Source organism: Sturnira hondurensis, unplaced genomic scaffold (assembly GCF_014824575.4).
Source record: "Sturnira hondurensis isolate 20B ecotype Veracruz unplaced genomic scaffold, ASM1482457v3 Scaffold0005563, whole genome shotgun sequence".
Classification (NCBI taxonomy): Eukaryota; Metazoa; Chordata; class Mammalia; order Chiroptera; family Phyllostomidae; genus Sturnira; species Sturnira hondurensis.
In genome coordinates, this window is record NW_028078194.1 from 4,141,921 (window position 1) to 4,161,620 (window position 19,700).

The 19,700-nt window shown below is 36.3% G+C and overlaps 1 protein-coding gene across 1 annotated transcript in view; it reads left to right on the forward strand.

Annotated features, from left to right (window-relative positions):
• The window catches only part of KIF11 (kinesin family member 11), a 52,313-nt gene extending 33,907 nt beyond the window's left edge, over positions 1-18,406 (forward strand). The window contains exons 17-22 of the mRNA XM_037047362.1: positions 1,281-1,387; positions 9,935-10,214; positions 12,792-13,014; positions 14,116-14,261; positions 14,945-15,061; positions 16,906-18,406. Coding sequence (XP_036903257.1) covers positions 1,281-1,387; positions 9,935-10,214; positions 12,792-13,014; positions 14,116-14,261; positions 14,945-15,061; positions 16,906-17,037 — 1,005 coding nt within the window. The 3' untranslated portion in view covers positions 17,038-18,406. The remainder of the gene's footprint in view (positions 1-1,280; positions 1,388-9,934; positions 10,215-12,791; positions 13,015-14,115; positions 14,262-14,944; positions 15,062-16,905) is intronic.
• The last annotated feature ends 1,294 nt before the right edge of the window (positions 18,407-19,700 follow it).

Below are 19,700 nucleotides of genomic sequence, written 5' to 3' on the forward strand. Positions count from 1 at the left end.
AAGGGAGGGAGAAAGGGAGAGACATATCAGTGTGTGGTTGCCTCTCTTGTGGCCCCTATGGGGGACCTGCCCTGCAACCCAGGCATGTGCCCTGACTGGGAATTGAGCCAGAGACCCTTTGGTTTGCAGGCTGGCACTCAATCACTGAGCCACCAGTCAGGTCTGTATATTTTCTTGCACTTTGAAATTGTAGCAATGACATACGTCTGCATAGGGTTGTTTACCTTAAACCTGCCTAGGACTTTTTTAGGTATATATTCTAAGATTGATAAACTTTTTATAAATTAGCTGTTTTGAATGTTTAAAATGGGTATTGAAATGTTTAAAAACAAAATACCTTCGATCTAAAAAGTATTTTAGTATGGATGTTTGAATTCTCTGGCTTTAAGGAAGCAAGATTACTAAGTGAGAATTTCTTCAACTTTGTAGAACTTGAAGTTAGCACTAACAAAACAGTTGTGTGAAACTCTGAACACCTATTTACATGTAGGTTTTTTAAAAATAATACCTCTATTTCCTTCTACTCTGAGACTACTAAAATTATTGACAGACTTTATTTATAATCAAAGTGTTATTTATATTTTATCTGCTGATGTGTTATTCAGAGACACTGGTCAACTAATGGACTGAACAGTGGTAAGAATACTTGGTAACTTTTCAGGTCTTCCTTGGTCTTTAGTGTAGCTTCTTCATTTTGCAGTATAAATCTCTAACATGTCGTATGCCTTATAAGAGCTTGTTTTTTAAAGATGCCAAGTATGAGCAGAGGTAAAACTCTATATTGACAGTATTGATATGACCCAACTAGGCTCTGTAAAATGTGTCAGCTCTGGTAACAGTTTTGGACTGCTTGACCCATGAGTTTACCAGCATCACCTTTTCCTTCTAGTGGTGATAACACTTAAGAAGCAACTATGTATTTGTTAAAGTGGTTCTCAAACATAATGTGTCATTTTGATATATTTGGTTAGTTTAGAGGTACACTAAAAATAAGTGTTAAAATACCAAGTTGCTTATTATTTACTCTTTTAAAAAATCCCTATAATATTATAGGTAGATATCCTTTTAATATCAACCTCCACTGCTTCCCTCTATGGGAGAGAGGTAGCATTAAAGAACTCTTTTTTAAAAAAATTTGTTTGTTTATTTATTTTAATTAAATAACTCTTGTAAGGAAATTGTATAATTCTCACCTATGGGAAAATACTTGATGTCAGTATAGGAAAAAAGTTTAAGCATCATAATTTCAATCTCTTCCCCTCCCTACACGTTTCTTACAGGAACTTTGCCAGTTAATCAATCTTTGGGGAGAGAGGTTCTGTGCTTTGGAGGAAAAGTGTGAAAACATCCAGAAACCACTTAAGAATATCCAAGAAAATACAGAGCAGTAAGCTGTTTTAAAATTCAATTTAACTTTTCACTGCTTCAGAAATAATTTTGACATTATTTCAGTATAAAAGGCTTCAAATAATACAAAAACAACCCAATTTCTCATTTAGCATTTTATTATGTTTGTTTTGTCATTCTCATTCCTCTCACTTCCCCCATCTAATATTATATATTTATATCTTTTATGAGCTAGCTGAGAATACATTACAGGTATGATGCAAACTTTTTCCTAAATACTTCAATGTATATTTCCAAAAAACAAGGATACTCTTATATAACCTTTATAAGGTTATGGATCAGGATCAGGAATTAATATTGATAACTGTTACCTAATATACACACCTAATTCAAATTTTGTCAATTATCTCACTAATGTTCCTTATAGGAAAAGAAAAAGATATTACTTCTGGTACAGGATTCAGTGCAGGATCATGCATTGCATTTGTTGTATCTCTTGAGTCTCCTTTAATCTGGAGCAGTTCCTTAGTCTTTGTCTTTCATGACATTTACTTTTTCAAGAGTATAGAATATTTATGTACCTCAGTTGAGGATGGCCATCATGATTAGTTGGAATTATCAAAAATACCACAAAAGTGGTATGTTCTTTTTTTAATTATGTTTTATTTATGCTATTATAGTTGTCCCAATTTCCCCTCTTTGTGTCCCCCTTCACTCAGTTCCACTCCCCCCATGCACACCCTCAGGCAATCCCCACACTGTCATTGTCCATATCCATGGGTCATGCATATATGTTCTTTGGCTACTCTATTCCCTATGCATTCCCTTCATACCCCCATGACTGTTCTGTAACTACCAATTTGTGCTTCTTAATGTCTTCACCTTTTTCATCCATGCCTCCAACTATACTTTGAGCTGGCAGTCATCAAAATGTTCTCTGTATCTATGATTCTGTTTCTGTTCTGCGTGTTTATTTTTTATTTTTTTTATTTTTAGATCCAATTGTTGACAGATAAGTATTGCCATTTTATTGTTGATATTTTTAATCTTTTTTAAAAAAGAACGTTTAACATTTCATATAATACTGGTTTGGTGATGAATACTGGTGGTGATGAACTCCTTTAGCTTTTTCTTCTTCAATTCTAAATGATATCTTTGCTGGGTAGAGTAATCTCAGTTGTAGGTCCTTGCTTTCATGACTTTGCATATTTCTCATCAGTCCTTTCTAGATGTAAAGTTTCTTTTGAGAATAGTCTTTTTTTTTTTTTTAAAGATTTTATTTATTTATTTTTTGACAGCGGGGAAGGGATGGAGAAAGAGAGGGAGAGAAACATTAATGTGTGGTTGCCTCTTGTGCTCCCTGCACCGGGGAACCTGGCCTACAACCCAGGCATGTGCCCTGACTGGGAATAGAACTAGCGAACATCTGCCTTGCAGTCCAGCACTCAATCCACTGAGCCACACCAGCCAGGGCAAGTTCATAGTCTTGTGGAAGCTCTCCTGTAGGTAACTGACTGCTTTCCTCTCGCTACTTTTAAGATTCTTTGTATTTAACCTTTGACATTTTAACTATGTCTTGTTGTAGTCATCTTTGGGTTTATCTTGATTTGGACTCTGTGCTTCCTGAATTTGTATGCCTATTTCCTTTATCAAGTTAAGAAAATTTTTAGTCATTTTTCAAATAGGTTTGCAATTTCTTGCTCTCTCTCTCTCTTCTTCCAGCACCCCCATGAGGTGAATGTTGGTACACTTGAAGTTGTCCCAGAGGCTCTTTACATGATCTTTTTTTTTTTTTTTAATTCTTTTTTCTTCTTGCTGTTCTGATTGGGTTTTTTTTCTTTCTTATATTCTGGTTTGCTGATGTGATTCTCAACTTCACCTAGTCTACTGTTAATTCCCTGTAAATTGTTCTTTATTTCAGTTACTGTGTCCTTTGTTTCTGACTGGATCTTTTTTATGCTGTTGAGATTCTCACTAAGTTTCTTGAGCATTCTTATAACTAGTGTTTTGAATTCTGCATCTAGTAGATTACTGGTCTTCATGTTGTTTACCGCTTTTTCTGGAGTTTTGATCTATTTTGGGCCTTTCATTCCAGCCTTGTTTCTTTGTCTCCTCATTTTGGCAGCCTCTCTGTGCTTATTTCTGTGGTAGAGCGGCTATGCCTGTCAGGCTTGGTAGAGTGGCCTAATGTAGCAGGTGTCTTGTAGGGTCCAGTGGCACTGCCTCCCATATTACCCAAGCTGGGAACTCAAGGTGCACCCATAATGTGGGATGTGTACACCCTCCTGTTGTACTTGAGCATTGATTGCTGTTGACATGTCCAAGGTCAGCCACTGACCATATTCTGTCTGGGTTCACCCAGCGTAAGCAACAATGCAATCTGCAGATGACTGTTACTTGTGCCAGGCAAAGCCAAGCTGTGAACCAAGGCCATCTGCTGCTAGTGCTTAGAGTGCAGGGCTCACTGAAGCCAGTTGCTGCTTGTTTTAGAGCATTTAGGAAAATCTGGAACATGGGCCAAGACAGGCCGTTCATATGGAAAAGCCACTGGAAACAGGCTTTGGTGGGTCCAAAAGTTAGTTGGGCCAGGGCAACAGGGATTCACTAGGGTAGGGCAAACAGTGTTAGCCAGGTTGAAGGAGTCTCAGATATGGAGCCTGACTGTCGGCTCTGTGGCTCTATGGTGGAAGGGCTCAAGAAAGGAACAGTGGCCTCTGCCAGCACTTATATCTGGGCAAAAAGCATTCCCCCAGATGTCGCCATGATGCCAAAAAGTAGTTTCTCCCTGTATGCCTCTGGTACCTTTCAAGCCGCTACCCCGGTGCTGGAGCTCAGAGGGAGTGATTCAAGTAATTCTGTGTGCAGGCCCTTTAAGAAGAAGAGGAAAGGAGGAAGTCCAGCAGTTTCTGTCTTCCAAGCCTCAACTTCCACTGGTTTTTACCACCAGAAGTTATGGAGACTTAATCTTCCTAGCACTGGAATCCTGAGCTGGAGGTCCTGCTGTGGTGCTGGGACCCCTCACTCCTGAAATATCCCTCCCAATTTTTATCTGCCGCATGGGGGTGTGGGACGAGCTTGTTCCATGTTTCTTCTCCTCCTACCAGTCTCAATGTGGTTTCTTCTTTAATTCCATAGTGTAGGAATTACTTTCGCTTAATTTCTGACAGTTCTGAATGATTGATTGTTGTTCTATAGTTAGCTGTAATTTTGATGTCACAAAAGTGATTTGTTCTTAATGCTTCTCAGATATCACAAGGTAGGTGATGCCTATTTGTCTCATAATTGGTATGTTTCATTTCATTCTGATAACTTATTATAGTGTTGTCCTCTAGATTTCTCTATAGTAAAGTTACTCTTTTCCTTTGCAATTCTTAAAGAATTTATGGGGAGATTCTTTGAAACTATGTAACTATCCATATCCTTTTAGCATCTATTGATAACATGTCTGAAACAACCATAAAGATAGTATCTGTCCAGTGATCTTTTCTAATTTCATCATTCCTTCTACTTTTGTTAGTTGGCATTATGCTAAGAGGAAGAGTTTTTCCCTTCCTCTCCCATTTATTTTTATTAATTTATTTATGTGAGCATATACTCATGGAATCTTTTGTTCTCTGGGTTATTTTGATACTCAGATTGCCCTAGTTTTCACTAGTGAGAGCCTCTTCAAGTTGACTCCTGTGTCCTTTTAATATGACCTAGCATTTTTTAGCACTTTCTTGCTTTCTGGTATAGGAAGACGTTTCAGCCTCATCTTATACTTTCTTAGCGCCAGCTCTAGAACCTTAATAATAGAAACCTTGATCTAGGCACTAGGTATTGTTATTGCTACTAGGGTGTCATTTCTTCTAGATATCCTGGGTGAACATGTGTGCACATACATGTGCATATAAGTACTCTATATTTGTGCTCCCTTTCACACAGTGAGAAACCCAGATCTCATTCACAATATATTTACTTATTTGCTCTGTCTCACAATATATAGTAATTTGACTGTGTCTAACCCATGGCAGTAAAGAAATATATTCTTACTATCTAAAGCAGGGTTTGGCTGGTGGCCTGGATGCCTGTGATTGTGATTAATTTTATTGGACACAGATATTTCTATTTGTTTACCTGTTGCCTTTGGTTATATTTGGCTGCCTTTTTGCTGCAAAAGTACACAAAGACCATATAGCCTTTAAGCCTAACATATTTTTATCTGGACTCTTAAGTTTGCTGATTCCTTCATTAGAATGTAATGTTGCTTTACAGCCTCCTTGCTTACCAGTTTCACATATTTATATATGTTCCAGTCAGACTTAGGTTATCTTCTAGAAATTTTACATTTTTATTTTTTAAATGTTTTATTTAAGTTTTTTAAAGTTTATTGGGGCAACATTGGTTAACAAAATTACTTAGGTTTCACATGTACAGTTCTTTTCTTTTTTAAGTATACAATTCTATAAGTTCAAGTGTACAACTCTATAATATCATACATCATCTGTATATTGCATTGCGTGTTTACTAAAGTCACTATCCATCCTTTTGTAAGATTTATTAATTCACTTTATTGTTACAAGATTTTCTTTTATTTGTAGACATACACAATCTTAATTAGTAGAAATAGGGAAAGAGGTGAAAGGCTTGTTTATTAAAAATTAAAACCATTGCTAAACAAAATGAGTAAATAAATGAAAAACCATCCCATATACAAGTATGGGAAGATTTAACATTGATAAGATGGTAGTACTTCCTGATGCAATATAAAGATTCATTGCAACCTCCTCAAAATTCCAAAGGCCTTTTTGCAGTAATGGAATAGCCTATCCTCCAAAGTTGTACCAGAACCACAGGGGAGGGACTCAACTTCCCAACTTGATAGCTTGCTTCAAGGCTGCCATAATCAAAACAATAAACTTCTGGCAAAAAAAGAAAAGGAAAGGAAACAAGACCAGTGAAATAGAATTGTAATCTAGATATAAACCAAAACTCCTATCGCCAATTTATTTTCAACAAGGGTGTCGAGATTATGTAATCCATAAGAACAGTCTTTTCAACAAATGAACCTGGAACAACTGGATAACCATGTGAAAGTAGATAAGTTGTACCCCTGCTTCAGTCCATATGCAAAATATAACTCAAAATAGATAAAAACTTAAATATGAGAGCTAAACCTATAAAACTTTTAGAAGAAACCATGGGGTAAATCTTCACAAATTCACGCTTGGTGATAGATACTTCAATTTGACACCAACGAAACAGAAGAAAAAAAATATATAAATCAGACTTCCAGGCCAGCGCTCAACCCCGAGCCACACTAGCCAGGGCTCCAGAGTGTGTTTTGATTGTACCTTGAACATTTTGGTTATTATTTTAGAAGATTCAGGATCCTATATGTCTTTTTAGTAGGCATTCATTCTGTTTAGGTTAGTATGCAGGTATTGCTGGCCTACTTTTTGGATTATGGTTCCAATGACTATTTAATTTTATGAGCTTTTCCAGTTGTGACTACCCATGTAAGAATAATATGTATTCGATTGTTGATGGATGAGATGTTCTAGACTAAGAGAAGGGTATGGAAATCTCCAACTATAATTGTGGATTTGTCTGTTTCTCTTATCAGTTCTATCAGTTTCTGCCTCATGTGATATTTTATTGTTGGATGTATACACATTTAGGGTTGATATGTCTTGGAGAATTGACCCCGTTATCATTATGTAATGTATTTTTTATACCTGATAATCTTCCTTGTTCTGAAGTCTACTTTGTCTGAAATTAGTATTTCAGCTATTTGCATAATAATTATCTAATTTTTTTACTTTGGCCTAAGTATTTATATTTAAAGTGGATTTCTTACAAATAACATAATTGGGTCTTGCTTTTTTGTTTTGTTTTTTTGTCAAATTTCACAATGTGACTTTTAACAGGCGTGTTTAGACCATTCTCATTAAAGTATTGATAAGCTGGGTTAAAATCTACCATTTTGCTACTTTCTGTTTGTTGCCTGGTTGGCTTTGTTCCCATTTTCCCATTCCTAGTTTAAGTTGAGCGTTTTTGTTTCCATTTTATCTTTTCCATCAACTTACCAGTTACACTTTGTAAATTACTTTTTAAGTGTTTGTTTAGGATTAATAATAAACATTTTTAATTAAATGTATTGGGGTGATACTGGTTTGCAAAGCCACATAGGTTTCAAGTGTACAACTCAGTAAAACATCTGCACACACTGCATCATGTGCCCACTGCCCCGAGCCAAGTCTTCTGTCCTCATTTCCCCCACTTTATCCACCTCCACCTGGCCCACACCTCCTTTCTCTCTGGCTATTATCACACTGTTGTCTGTGTCTATGAGATACATATATGTATTTTTTGGCTAATCCCTTCACCTTATCTTACCCCCATCCTCTCTGACAGCTGTCAGTCTTCCATGAATCCATCATGCCTGTGTTCTGTTTTGTCAGTTTATTTTGTTCACTAGATTCCACATGTAAGTGGAATCTAGCATATGTTACTAGCATATTACCTAGCATATGTTATTTTTCTTTCTCTGACTATTTTACTTAGCATAATAATCTGAAATTCCATCCATGCTGTCACAAAAGGTAAGATTTCCTTCTTTCTTATGCCCTCGTATTCTGTTGTATAAATGTACCATAGCTTTTTTATCCAATCATCTGGGCTGTTTCAGATCTTGGCTATTGTAAAAAACACTGCAGTGAACATAGGGGTGTGTGTGTATTCTTTTGTATTAGGGTTTCAGGTTTCAAAGGATATATTTCCAGAAGTCAAATTGCTAGGTCAAAAATATAATAAACTTTTGAAATAATTTTAATCCACCTTCAAATAATTTGCTGTTTCATGTGTAATGAAAGGACCTTATAACAGTATATTTCCAATTCCTCTACATTTCTTATGCCTTATTTTTATATATTTTACTTTTACATAGTCTATATAAACCCAAGACATTATTACTTTGATTGCTTTTCTATTTTCTTTTTTTAATATGACTACTAGGAATACTTATTTTTAAAATGTTATTAAATGGTGACATTATTAATAAGTCACTGTATTCAGTATTATTTATTGGTGACATTGGTTAATAAGATTATATAAGTTTCAAGTGTACAATTCGAAAATACATCATCTGTCTTTTGCATCATGTGCTCAGTACCCAAGTGAAGACTCCTGTCACCATATATATTTGACCCCTTCTTTGACCTCTCCCCACCCCCCTACCCTCTGGTAACCACCATACTATTGTCTGTGTGAGGGTTTTTGTTCATTTGTTGTTGCTTTCTATAAGTTTTTAAACTGCATGTGTGGTTCCGATTATATTTCTGTTAAACAGTGTTGCTGTGGCATTGGGCCTATCACCCATCTTACTACCTAACTCCTCTCATCTGTTTTCCAGTCCTGTTGTTGGTACTGCTCATTATATCATGTTCTGTTTTGAATTTTTCCTTCTAGGATCTAAATCCTGAAAGTGTTTTTCTACTTTGTTTTCCTAGCATCTATGGGGCTTATTCCATAGCTCTGAAGGGATAAAAATGAAATGGGAAGGAAACTATGGTATACTTTCTTTATGTTTAGGCAAGTCATTTTTCCTATCTTCCTGCCATTGGCTATAGGTAAAAGAACGAAACAGGAGTTTCGGCCCAGGAATCTAGCTGACAGTTACATACACTGAAGTTAGAGACCCACTGCCTTTGCCATTTATTGTCATAGTTTTTATAGTCACTTATGAATAAATTTCATCTTCCTACTAGATTGTGATTCCTTAAGGGGACAGATTTGTGTTAATAGTCTTCAAATTTACCACTTAAAATTTTTTCTCTTTCATTTCTACTTAATCTGGGGTTGAACTTTTGTTTTAACACATTTTCTTACTCACATGGTATGCCACCTAGTGGTACTCGAGGAGAACTTTCACTCCCCAAAGTTTAATTCCATGGTGCTATATGATGACTTTGAATGCTATTGTAGGAAGCTTTATTGAGAGAAGGAAGCCACTAATGGGTTTTAAATGTATCTTCTAACAAACATTAGTTTTATATCAGGGTTATGTTTCTGTGTACTATGTGTGCTTTATGTATAGTTTGTCACACACCAATATCATTACTTTTAAATATAAGACTTTGTAGTTGACTTTTGTTTTATAACTTTTATAACTTATGTTATAAGCAAGGCAAAACTACTTAAGAACAGAATGACTTGACTGGACAGTTTAGGGACTAGACTAGAGGCTGTAGGTGCCGTTAAATAACATAATATAGTAGAAGGAATAAAACACATAGACAGGTTTCATTTTAGTAAGTGTATAGTTAATACTCTAAGAAGTAGAAGTGAAGCATAGTATCTGGAGGAGGACTGAGAAAGGCTTTATGAGAAAAGATATTTTGAAAGGTCATCTAGTGGCATGTATGATGTCAGTCTGCTGTGAAAAGACACTGGCCAAAGCATTTCTTCTCAGTGTTGAAGACTAATTAAGAAGAACATGGGTTCTGGAGCCAGGCTGCCTGGGTTTGATCTGTGTAATCTTGGGCAAGTTAGACATCTTTTGAGTCTTGGTTTTCTATTTTAACAGTGTTGTTCTCTTTTCTTATAGGAAGTCTAAGGATATAATCAGCAAAACAACTTCTCACAGTACGAAATTCTGTGCTGATTGTGATGACCTATCACAGGAACTCAGACATTTTAACCAAGAAGGTACACAGTTGGCTGAAGAGTGTGCAAAACACTGTGATAAACTCAATAGCAACCTTGAAATAACATCCCAAGATACTGAACAGAGATGTGAAGCTCTGAACACAAGCGTACTTTGTTTTTCTGAACAGTGGCTATCTTGCTTAAATAAAAGGGAAGAGGAAATTCAGAACTTATTGGAGGTAATAACTTTGTAACTGAAACCTTACTTTGGGGTGAATAGTGATAATCAAAAAATTAAGTATTCTTGGCTAAGAATTGGTTTCAAAACAAATGAATGACTTAAAATATAAAATATATTGAATGGCTTAAAATATAATGAATGACTTAAATTTTTAAGTGTATTATAGTTGGTATGCTTATCCATGATCTTGTTTCATGTGTATGTCTCCTAGATCTCTAAAATTATTTAACGTTTGTCTGATCTGTGTCTGTTCTTGTTTTTTGACTTATTAGTTCCTTCAGTTAAGGGTACTCTACCTTTTGGTATATAATCTTCCACTTATATATTTTTCGCTTTTCTCTCTCTTTTTTTTAGATTTATTTATTTTTAGACAGAGGGGAAGGGAGGGAGAAAGGAAGAGAAACACCAATTTTTGGTTACCCCTCATGCACCCCTACTGGGGACCTGGCCCACAACTCAGGCATGTGCCCTGACTGGGAATTGAATCAGCGACCCTTTGGTTCTCAGGCCAGTGCTCAATCCACTGAGCCATACCAGCTAGGGTGCTTTTTACTTTTCTTTAGTAGATTCAAATTTGTTATTGCTTTTAAGTATTTAGGATGTTGTTCTGGTTGCTCAAAGAATACTTGATAGGTTTGTGAGTTTGCTTGAATTTAACACTTGCATGAACCCTTTGTTGGCTTTGTTTTTCTTTCTGTGCAATAACAAGACTTCACTAATATTCTTAGGCATTAGGTAAAAAGAACTTAAGTATTTTATACTATATAAGCTATTTCCACTAAAAGGAACTAGGGTAAAATGGAAAAAATAGCAGCTTTTAGGTTTGCAGCAGAAATGTACCAGATGAGCCTAGACATCTTGTCATATCAAACAATAAGAAATCTATTCTATCTTAGCTTAGTTAAGCAGAGTAATGAATGAAGGAAAATGTGTGGGTGACCATACCCAAACTAACTGATTAATCTTTAAATTTTTTATTGATTGATTGATTTTAGAAGGAGAGAGAGAAACATTGATTTGTTGTTCCACTTATTTATACTGATGGGGGATGAAACCTGCAACCTTTGTGTATCAGAGTGATGCTCTAAACAACTGAGCTACCTGGCCAGGGCCACTGCTTAATCTGAACATAAAAGATACAACTAAGCATTATGTGCTTTCAGTACCAGCTATGAAATATTCTTGGCAAAAAAGCATGCCTACTGCAGCCTTGCCTGCCCCGCTCCACAATCTACCGCCTTACTAGGTTGGCCAGCCGCTGCTTTACCTGCCCTGGTCCTCCAGCCATTGCCTTGCTGAGAGTCTTCTCCACCTGGCTACCTGTCTCCACCCCTCCTACCAGTCTGGATGAATGTGTCTTTTTTAAATCCTTGGTTGTCGGACTTCCATACAGTTTGATTTTCTGTCAATTCTGGTTGCTTTTTGTTTTTAAATTGTTGCTATCCTTCTTTTGATTGTGCAAGGAGGCACAGTGCATCTACCTATGCCTCCATCTTGGCCAGAAGCCAAAACTGTGGTCTGCCTCATTCTTTTTTATAGTTACCGGTAATTTAGATCAAGCCTTTGGGTCTAACTAGTTTGTAGAAAATAGAAGACATATAAACATGAAGATACTGCATAGGGTGGCAATTGACAAAATCCAGAACTTGAGATATTCCTTAGAGCAAAGGACTGATTTCTTCAATAGCAAAAATATTTTTTAAGGAGACAAATATGAGGAAGAATGAACCTGTATTAAAAGATTAAGACTAGATGGCCTTTCCCTAGGTGATGTGGCTCAATTGGTTGGAGCATTGTCCTGAAACTGAAAGATTGTGGGTTCAATTCCCAGGGCACACACCTTTGTTTCCAGTTCGGTCCCTGGTCTGTACATGGGGGAGGCAACTAGTTGATATTTCTCTCTTACATCAATGTTTCTCTGCCTCTCTCTCTCTAAAAAATCAATTAAAAAAACGTCCTTGGGTGAGGATTAAAAAAAGAAGAAAGACTAGGTGGCCTTAAGTCCTAGTTTGTCTGGGATAGCCCTTCCCTTACTTCACATCTTTTGCAGTAGGGGAATTATTAAGAATGGCCCTTTTCACTCTGAAGAATATTCCATATTGCATGATAAAATATATAGGACTGACTTAAGGCACATCAACCAAATGTAATAATAAATTCTGATTCAAATGAAGAAGTTGTGAAAAACATTTGTCAACTGGTGAAATTTGAATGCTGACTACACATTTGATATAAAGAAATCACTGTTACATTATTTTGATGTAAGAATGGTCTTAAAAAGTTCTTAACTCTTAGAGATGTATGCTGAAGTAAATAGATGAAATGATACTGGGTTTGTTTCAAAATAATCCTAGAGGGAGATGGAGTATGGCCAATCTTTTTGAGCTATGTAACCCATTTGTTGATAAATGTTGAGGCTGGGAAGTGAATACAGGGGTTAATTATATTCTCTATACTTTTGCATGTGTTTTTAAAATGTTTTATGGAAAATTGCAAGGTAAGGGGAAATGATATATTGAATAAAGCAGTGGCAACTTTGTTTTTAGTAATAAAAGTGCATTTGCATCATTTACAGGTTGTAAACCAAAGTTGTGAAGCTTCAAGTTCAAAGATTACTGAAAAATTAAGTGGACATGAAGCAGCTAGTGAGAAACAGCGTAAAGTTTTACTTGGTCAGATAAATACGGATGAAGAAAAATTAATGGCACAAAGTCTAGAACTTAATGAAAACATAGAAATTGGTTTGACTAAGCTTAATTGCTTTCTACATCAGGATCTGAAACTGGATATCCCAACAGGTACTTTAAGAGGGAAATAGAATTATTAAAGTTTTGGAGTTAAATTCAACCTTGTACAGTGCCAGATGTACTGAAAAACTAGGTCCTGCCATTGCCTGATAGGAATTTACCACATGTAATCAACTCAAATGTGGAAAAATGGGAACCATAATGTAGCTTTAGTGAAGCATCAGATGTCATCATATAGGTGATGCATACTCCTAGAAATTTGGGCATCACAATTCAGCAAACTTTACAGACATTAAAGAAACTGGCATTGTTATCAGAGAACATTTTAAAAACAAAAACAACCAACCATCTATTTCATTACATTCCTCTATTTTTTGTTCCTATAAAAATTAGAGGAATGTAATGAAATAAATCTAGTTTGATGCAAAGCTCACCACATTGTGCATTTCCTTATACGCACCTCTCATTTTGTCATGGGCTGTTAGATTGGCGTTTGTGACTCACCATTTTAGGGGGTATAACAAGCTAGTTAGCATAGGATGAGTGACTGAGTTACTCATTGGGTTGTTCTGAATTCATTGGATTGTGGTAATGGTTGCATATCCTGGAAATTTACTAAAAATTCAGTAAATTTTATGGTGTATATGTTACACTTGAGAGTCTTTTTAAAAGGCAATTATAAAGGGATTTTGTGCTAAATAATAGTTTACTTTTTCCCTAAGAGTCCTGTAATATTTTTGTCCAGTTCTCAATAAAATTAGGAATATAAGTATTAAACAGAAAGGCAAGTACCCATGTAAATTATGAGAGCATGAGTTCATTATAAAGAAATTTAACTGGTTAATATTTAGTTCCTGTCAAATTTATATGAAATGATTATTCCTCTCAGTGTGATCATGTTGGAAAAACTGCTTTTATTCCAATAACACTGCCCATGGCACATCTGTACAGCCTCAGAGATATAAAATTTCATGTTTTGAAAACAGTTGTGTCTATTTAACATCAGTTGTCAGTTTAGGAAACATTATTTGATAGTGTAAGTAATATATACCTGATAGGCGACAAGACTAATAGTGTAAGTTGTAGCAATAGAAAAAATCTTATTCATATCCCACTCTTCAATTTTTCCTGCTTCAACGATGTCTACCAAAGGTACAACACCACAGAGGAAAAATTATTTATACCCATCAACACTGGTGAGAACTGAACCACGCGAACAGCTCCTTGATCAGTTGAAAAGGAAACAGCCCGAGCTGTTAATGATAAGCCGTTCAGAAAACAGAGAAGACAGCAGTCAGGTAAAATTTAAAACATCAAAATTTTAGAACTCTCCCATAAACTCTCGATGTCATCAACTGTGTGTGACAAGTTTTGGTCTTTGCCCTTTGTTCCTCCCCTCTTGTTTATAACCGTTGTCTGACCTTTAGCCTGTTTCTTTTAATTTGGCCATTTTTATTAGACGACTGGATAATATCATCTAATATTTATGTTGTGCTTATGTGCCAGACACTGTTGTTCTAAGCCCTTTGCAGGTATATTTACTCAATTCTCTTAATTACCCTGTGAGGTGGATGCTAGTACTATGTCCACTTAATAGGTGAGGAAACTAAGTTATGTTGTCCCGAGCCACAGGATGGGGTTGGTATTAGAAACTAGACAAGCTCCACAATTTGTGCTCCGAAGTATAGTAATTATAGGGTAGTTGGGCAATCACAAAGTGAGGAGAAGAAAATTTTTTTAAAAAACCTACAATCCCATTATTCTGAGAATACCACTTTTCACATTTTATTTTAGGTACTTGTCTGTATGAGATCATATTGGGGATTATTTTAATTATTTTGTAGACTTTTTACTAATTTTGTTGCAGTATAAACTTTTATACAATGGATAATGTGTTACTTTCCAAGGAGAAAGTTGCCTTTACTTTGGGGAAGATTTTTAAGCCCTTTGACCTAATCACTTATCCTGCTTCTTATTTTAGAACTCAGATGAAGAACAGCCAGTTCTGGAGGACACTCTAGAAGAAGCCATCAGTCAGGAGCCATCTGTAGATGCCAATGCGGATTGTTCATCGAGTGGTGGGGTTCCATTTTTCCAGGTACATGGTTCTACCCTATCAGATAACCCTTTCACATCTGCTGTGTCAGTCATTTGCTATGCAACATAAACACATTACTTTTGGTAGGAGGAAAAATGAAATATTTTCGGTCATTCATTTGGAATGGCTTGTCAGCTTCTCTGATTTAAATTAATTACACAAATTAGATCATTGTTCAGGGGTTTTCTGTAAAACAAAGGCAAAATTTGATTTAATCTCCATCCTCAGTTGGTAACCTGCAGCTGCCCTTTTTCTGCTTCCTACTTACTCAGAATGGATACTGAGAACAGTCATTTCTCTTCCCTCCACCTTTGACTGAAGTCCTGGAGCCTTTGCCCATAATCATACTTTGAGGGCTATGAGGGTTTAAAAGATTCAGAGACAAAAAACCTCATAGGTTATACTAGTGGTTTGTTTTGCCTGGGGCTTTGCTCTTGTTAATGATTCCTCTTTGTTTCCTGAGCTTCTCATCTACCTTGACCTTGTATGATTAAATCCTGTGATGTCTCCTATGCCCTTTTAAACACTTTTGGGAGTATGGCACTATGAACTGCCTAGCACCTTTCCCTATGTTTTGAAGACAAGAGCCTAGACAACCTGCAAAATAAAGATTTCATTACGTAGCACAGTGATGTCTCCATTTTACTGTTAAAGTGCTGCTTCTGATATGTATGTGCTTAATACTTGTCTTCAACAGACTTGTAGGGTTTCCACTAGGTTCCAGAGATTCTGTCCCTAATTTAAGCTGTTAAAACTTCCAGCTCAGATTTTGTTAAATTCCTCTTTGCCTGACTTAGGCAATATTATCCCCAAATTCTTACTTTTGCTCTATTCTTTCCTAGTAGAGGATTCTCTATATATTCTTTTCATTTTCAACCCTCTCTTCTATCTTAAAAAGTTAAGAAAAGGGGGAAAGTTAAAAAAGTTAATTACTGTTTGAAAGTCCACTCATTATTACTGTTTAAGGCATTTCGAAGGCTAGGCTTAGTGGTTCAGTTGTGAGGAAGTCCCTACAGTACTAGGAAAGATTTGGGATTGGATTTCAGACCTTTAGCTGAAGTCCAGAAGTTATTTTTTCCCTGATAGCATTCCATGGGGAGAAGGTTTCTGGGTTTAAAACTCTCAAGTACGTCATGTTCTTCTCAGCGTTGAGCCTGGGCCTACAATGATGGCCAGCCCTGTCTGACAGCAAGTATAAGGATTCCAATGAAATAGAAGTTCCTAAATGAGAAATATGAAATAAGTTTAAATAAAATATACAATAGAGTTTTTAGAAAAGTGTCTTAAGGTACCCCATACATCAGATTCTCTGCTTAAAACATTATTGTCCTTTGGGGGGGCGGGTGTTGATAGCAAATCTCCATTTCCCCCCAGGGCTTCTTCACCGTGGCACTACTGGCATTTTGAGTGGGACAGTCCTTTGTTGCAGCAGCCTGTCCTGTGTGCTGTGTATTATATGTTTCCCAGTATCCCTGGCTTCTGCCCCCTAGTTTAACAACCATAAATGTCTTCAGACATTGAAATGTCCCCTAAGGGGGACGGATGAGGGACAAAATTGCTCCCTGTTGAGGATCACTGTACTACAGTGAAATTTGTAATTATGCCTTGGAATATTATACAGAAAAATAGTATTTTTTCCCCACTCCTTCCATTGGTGGTAAATGAAGCAGGCATTTGTTTCTGTTTGCCAGACAGATTGTTGGTTCAAGTTGGTGTTGAGCCTTTTTAGAAGTTCTTCACACTTAATTTCTTTCCTATAATCCAGAGAACTTTGAAATAGAGTATAGCTAATGTGTGTTAAATGTTACTTTATATTTACCTAATTTCTCCCCTTAAATCCACAGCATAAAAAGTCACATGGAAAAGACAAAGAAAATAGAGGTATTACTCCAGTGGAGAAGTCTAAAGTCGAAGAAACTACCGAGCAATCTGTTACAAAGAGCAGATTACCTCTACGAGCCCAGATAAATCTTTAGTTAACTTGAGGGTTTTAATTTTATTTTAAGAAAATTGAAAATTAAAACCCGTAACCCCAGAACTTGAGCCTTGTGTATAGATTAAAAACAGTAGGCAATACTGTAAATTTACTTGCATTTAATGTTTCTACTCATTGTTTCTGTCATCCCTCTGTAGTTCACTATATATTAAGTTGGGTTTCATTTGGAATTTTCACTGACTAAGTATTTCTAGGTTTTTATATAAAATTGTCTTTCCATAACAAATGAAAAATATTTTTCTTGTTTATTACTAAACAGCAAATGTACAAAAGCTTCACTGTTGTTCTAGGATTGAACTTACAGATAAATATCACCAGTAGTTGGTCTTGGGAAAGACCTTCTCTCTTTTTTTTTTTTGGTATGATTGAATTATGTCTATATTTACTTGCCTCCTTCCTAGACTTGTCATTCTGCCTTCTTAGCTCAATTTCTCCCTTTTTTTTTGTCAATAAACCATTTGTGGAGCTCCAAAGTGGTATCCATTATTATTATAAGATAGTCAGAATTTTACCTGGATACCTTTAATAGTTTTCTGTGGTTATCTTTAAAATCACTGTCAACAATTAACAACCCTAGAAGGTCTTTTCAGTATTTTTAATTTGTTCCCCTGTAGATATGAAACCATTTAATTCCTTTATGAGGCCAAACACATGAGCTGCCACAGAGTTCTTGTTATTATGGGAGATCTACCCAGATCTTTGAAGGGCTGGGTGACCCCGTCATAATGCCTGTGTCTTGTGCAGAAAGTCACAGTGATTTTAAGGGCTTTTTGAGCTATTATGATTATAATTTGTATTCCTTTGTTTACCTGGTGAAACCTTTGTATTGTTCTTTGTGTATAATAAAATGTGTATATGTATATTTCTTCTATTGAAACATTAACCTTTAAAAGAGCTCTGACAATTTTGATCTGACAACCAAATTTGTGGAAGTTGAGGTATTTCAGCATGAACCACCAGAACATTTAGGAGGAATTAAATAGTCCCCCCTTATCCACAGTTTTGCTTTGTGGTTTCAGTTATCAACAGTCAACCACGGTCCAAAAATGTTAAATGGAATATTCAAAAAATAAACAATTCCTAAGTCTTAAATTGCATACCTTTCTGAGTAGCATGGTGAAATCTTGCGCTGCCCCACTCCATCCCACCCAGGATGTGAATTATCTTTGTCCAGCACCTCCGTACTGTGTACGCTTCTGGTCTGTTCATCAGCAGCGGCCTCCGTGATCAGACTGTTGCAGTGCAGCAGTGCTCATCTTCGGGAGCCCTCGTTTTACTTAATGCCCCCCCAGTGTAAGGCTGCTGGTGCTGGCGGTTTGGTTATGTTAAAAAGAAGCCAGAAAGTGCATCCTTTAAGTGAAAAAAGGAAAGTTCTGCACATAAGAAAATTTAAAAGATCATATTCTGAGGTTGCTAAGACCTACAGTAAGAACAAATTTTCTGTCTGAAATTGTGAAGAAGGGAAAAGAAATTTGTGCTAGTTTTGCTGTTGCACCTCAAACTGCAAAAGTTAGGGCCACGATGTGCGATAAATGCTTGGTCGAGGCAGAAAAGGCATTCAGTTTGTGGGTAGGAGACATGAACAGCAAATGTGCTAGAAAACATTGAGCATACATGAACACCTTAAGGGGTCTTCTGAAATGAATAATACTTTATTTACTGCAAGTCAGGGACGGTTACCTAGTCAGGAACAGGTTTGGACTGAAAAGTAAAAATTACTGGAGAGGCTATGTCTGCTGACGAAGTTGCTACCACATTTTTGGTAGAGTTGAAGTTGATTAGGTGTGATACTGTCCATGGTTTCAGGCATCTGCTGGGGGTGGGGGAATGTTTTCCCTGTGGGTTAGGGGTGACTACTGTATATACAAACAGTAAATTCTGTGCCCATGTTAAACATAAATTTAGGTATAAATTTGATAGCCAAGTAAAATCAAACTCTATTGGAGAATTAGAAATTGTGCTGCTTTGAGGAATAAATTTACCTTGCAGAAGTATTCTCTTTATAAAAATGATATTTCTTTACAAAATCAGATGTCAATGTAAGCTACGGATAATATCCAATAAAATGCCCTCAGTAAATCCATGATTAATAAATTTGGTTTCTGTGTTAAACTTGCATGCCCCATTATTTTTTATTTGGCAATGGGTATATTTTTAGAGTTAAGCAAATTATATTAAAATTCTTTAAATATCTATACAGGAACCACCAAGAAAGAAGGCCTTGGTAAAATCCCAGGCTTTCCATTCCACTCCAGAGGGCTACTACATCTGGTGTAAGCGTAATGAGAAATAGAGTAATGGGAGAGTAAGGGTAATGTGAGGCCCTCCTCACAGGGCCTGATGTCTAGAAGTCACCCCATTCCCTGACTGTTTGAAGGTTACTTAGGGATGCCAGTGCAACTAGTTTAACTGTCTCACAGAAGTAAAAACAAGTCTCTGGAGAATTTAAGCATCCAGAGCCTTAAATTAGCTCTACAAATTTACATGTACAATGTCAAAAAATAACCTGTGGCAAAAATAGAGTAGATAGCTTCAAGGACCAATTCCTCCTCAGGGGAAAGAGAAACAACTTTGTCAGAATTCTGGAAAACGAAGTTTACAGCAAACAATTAAATACTGGATTAAGAAAAAGGAGAGCTAAAA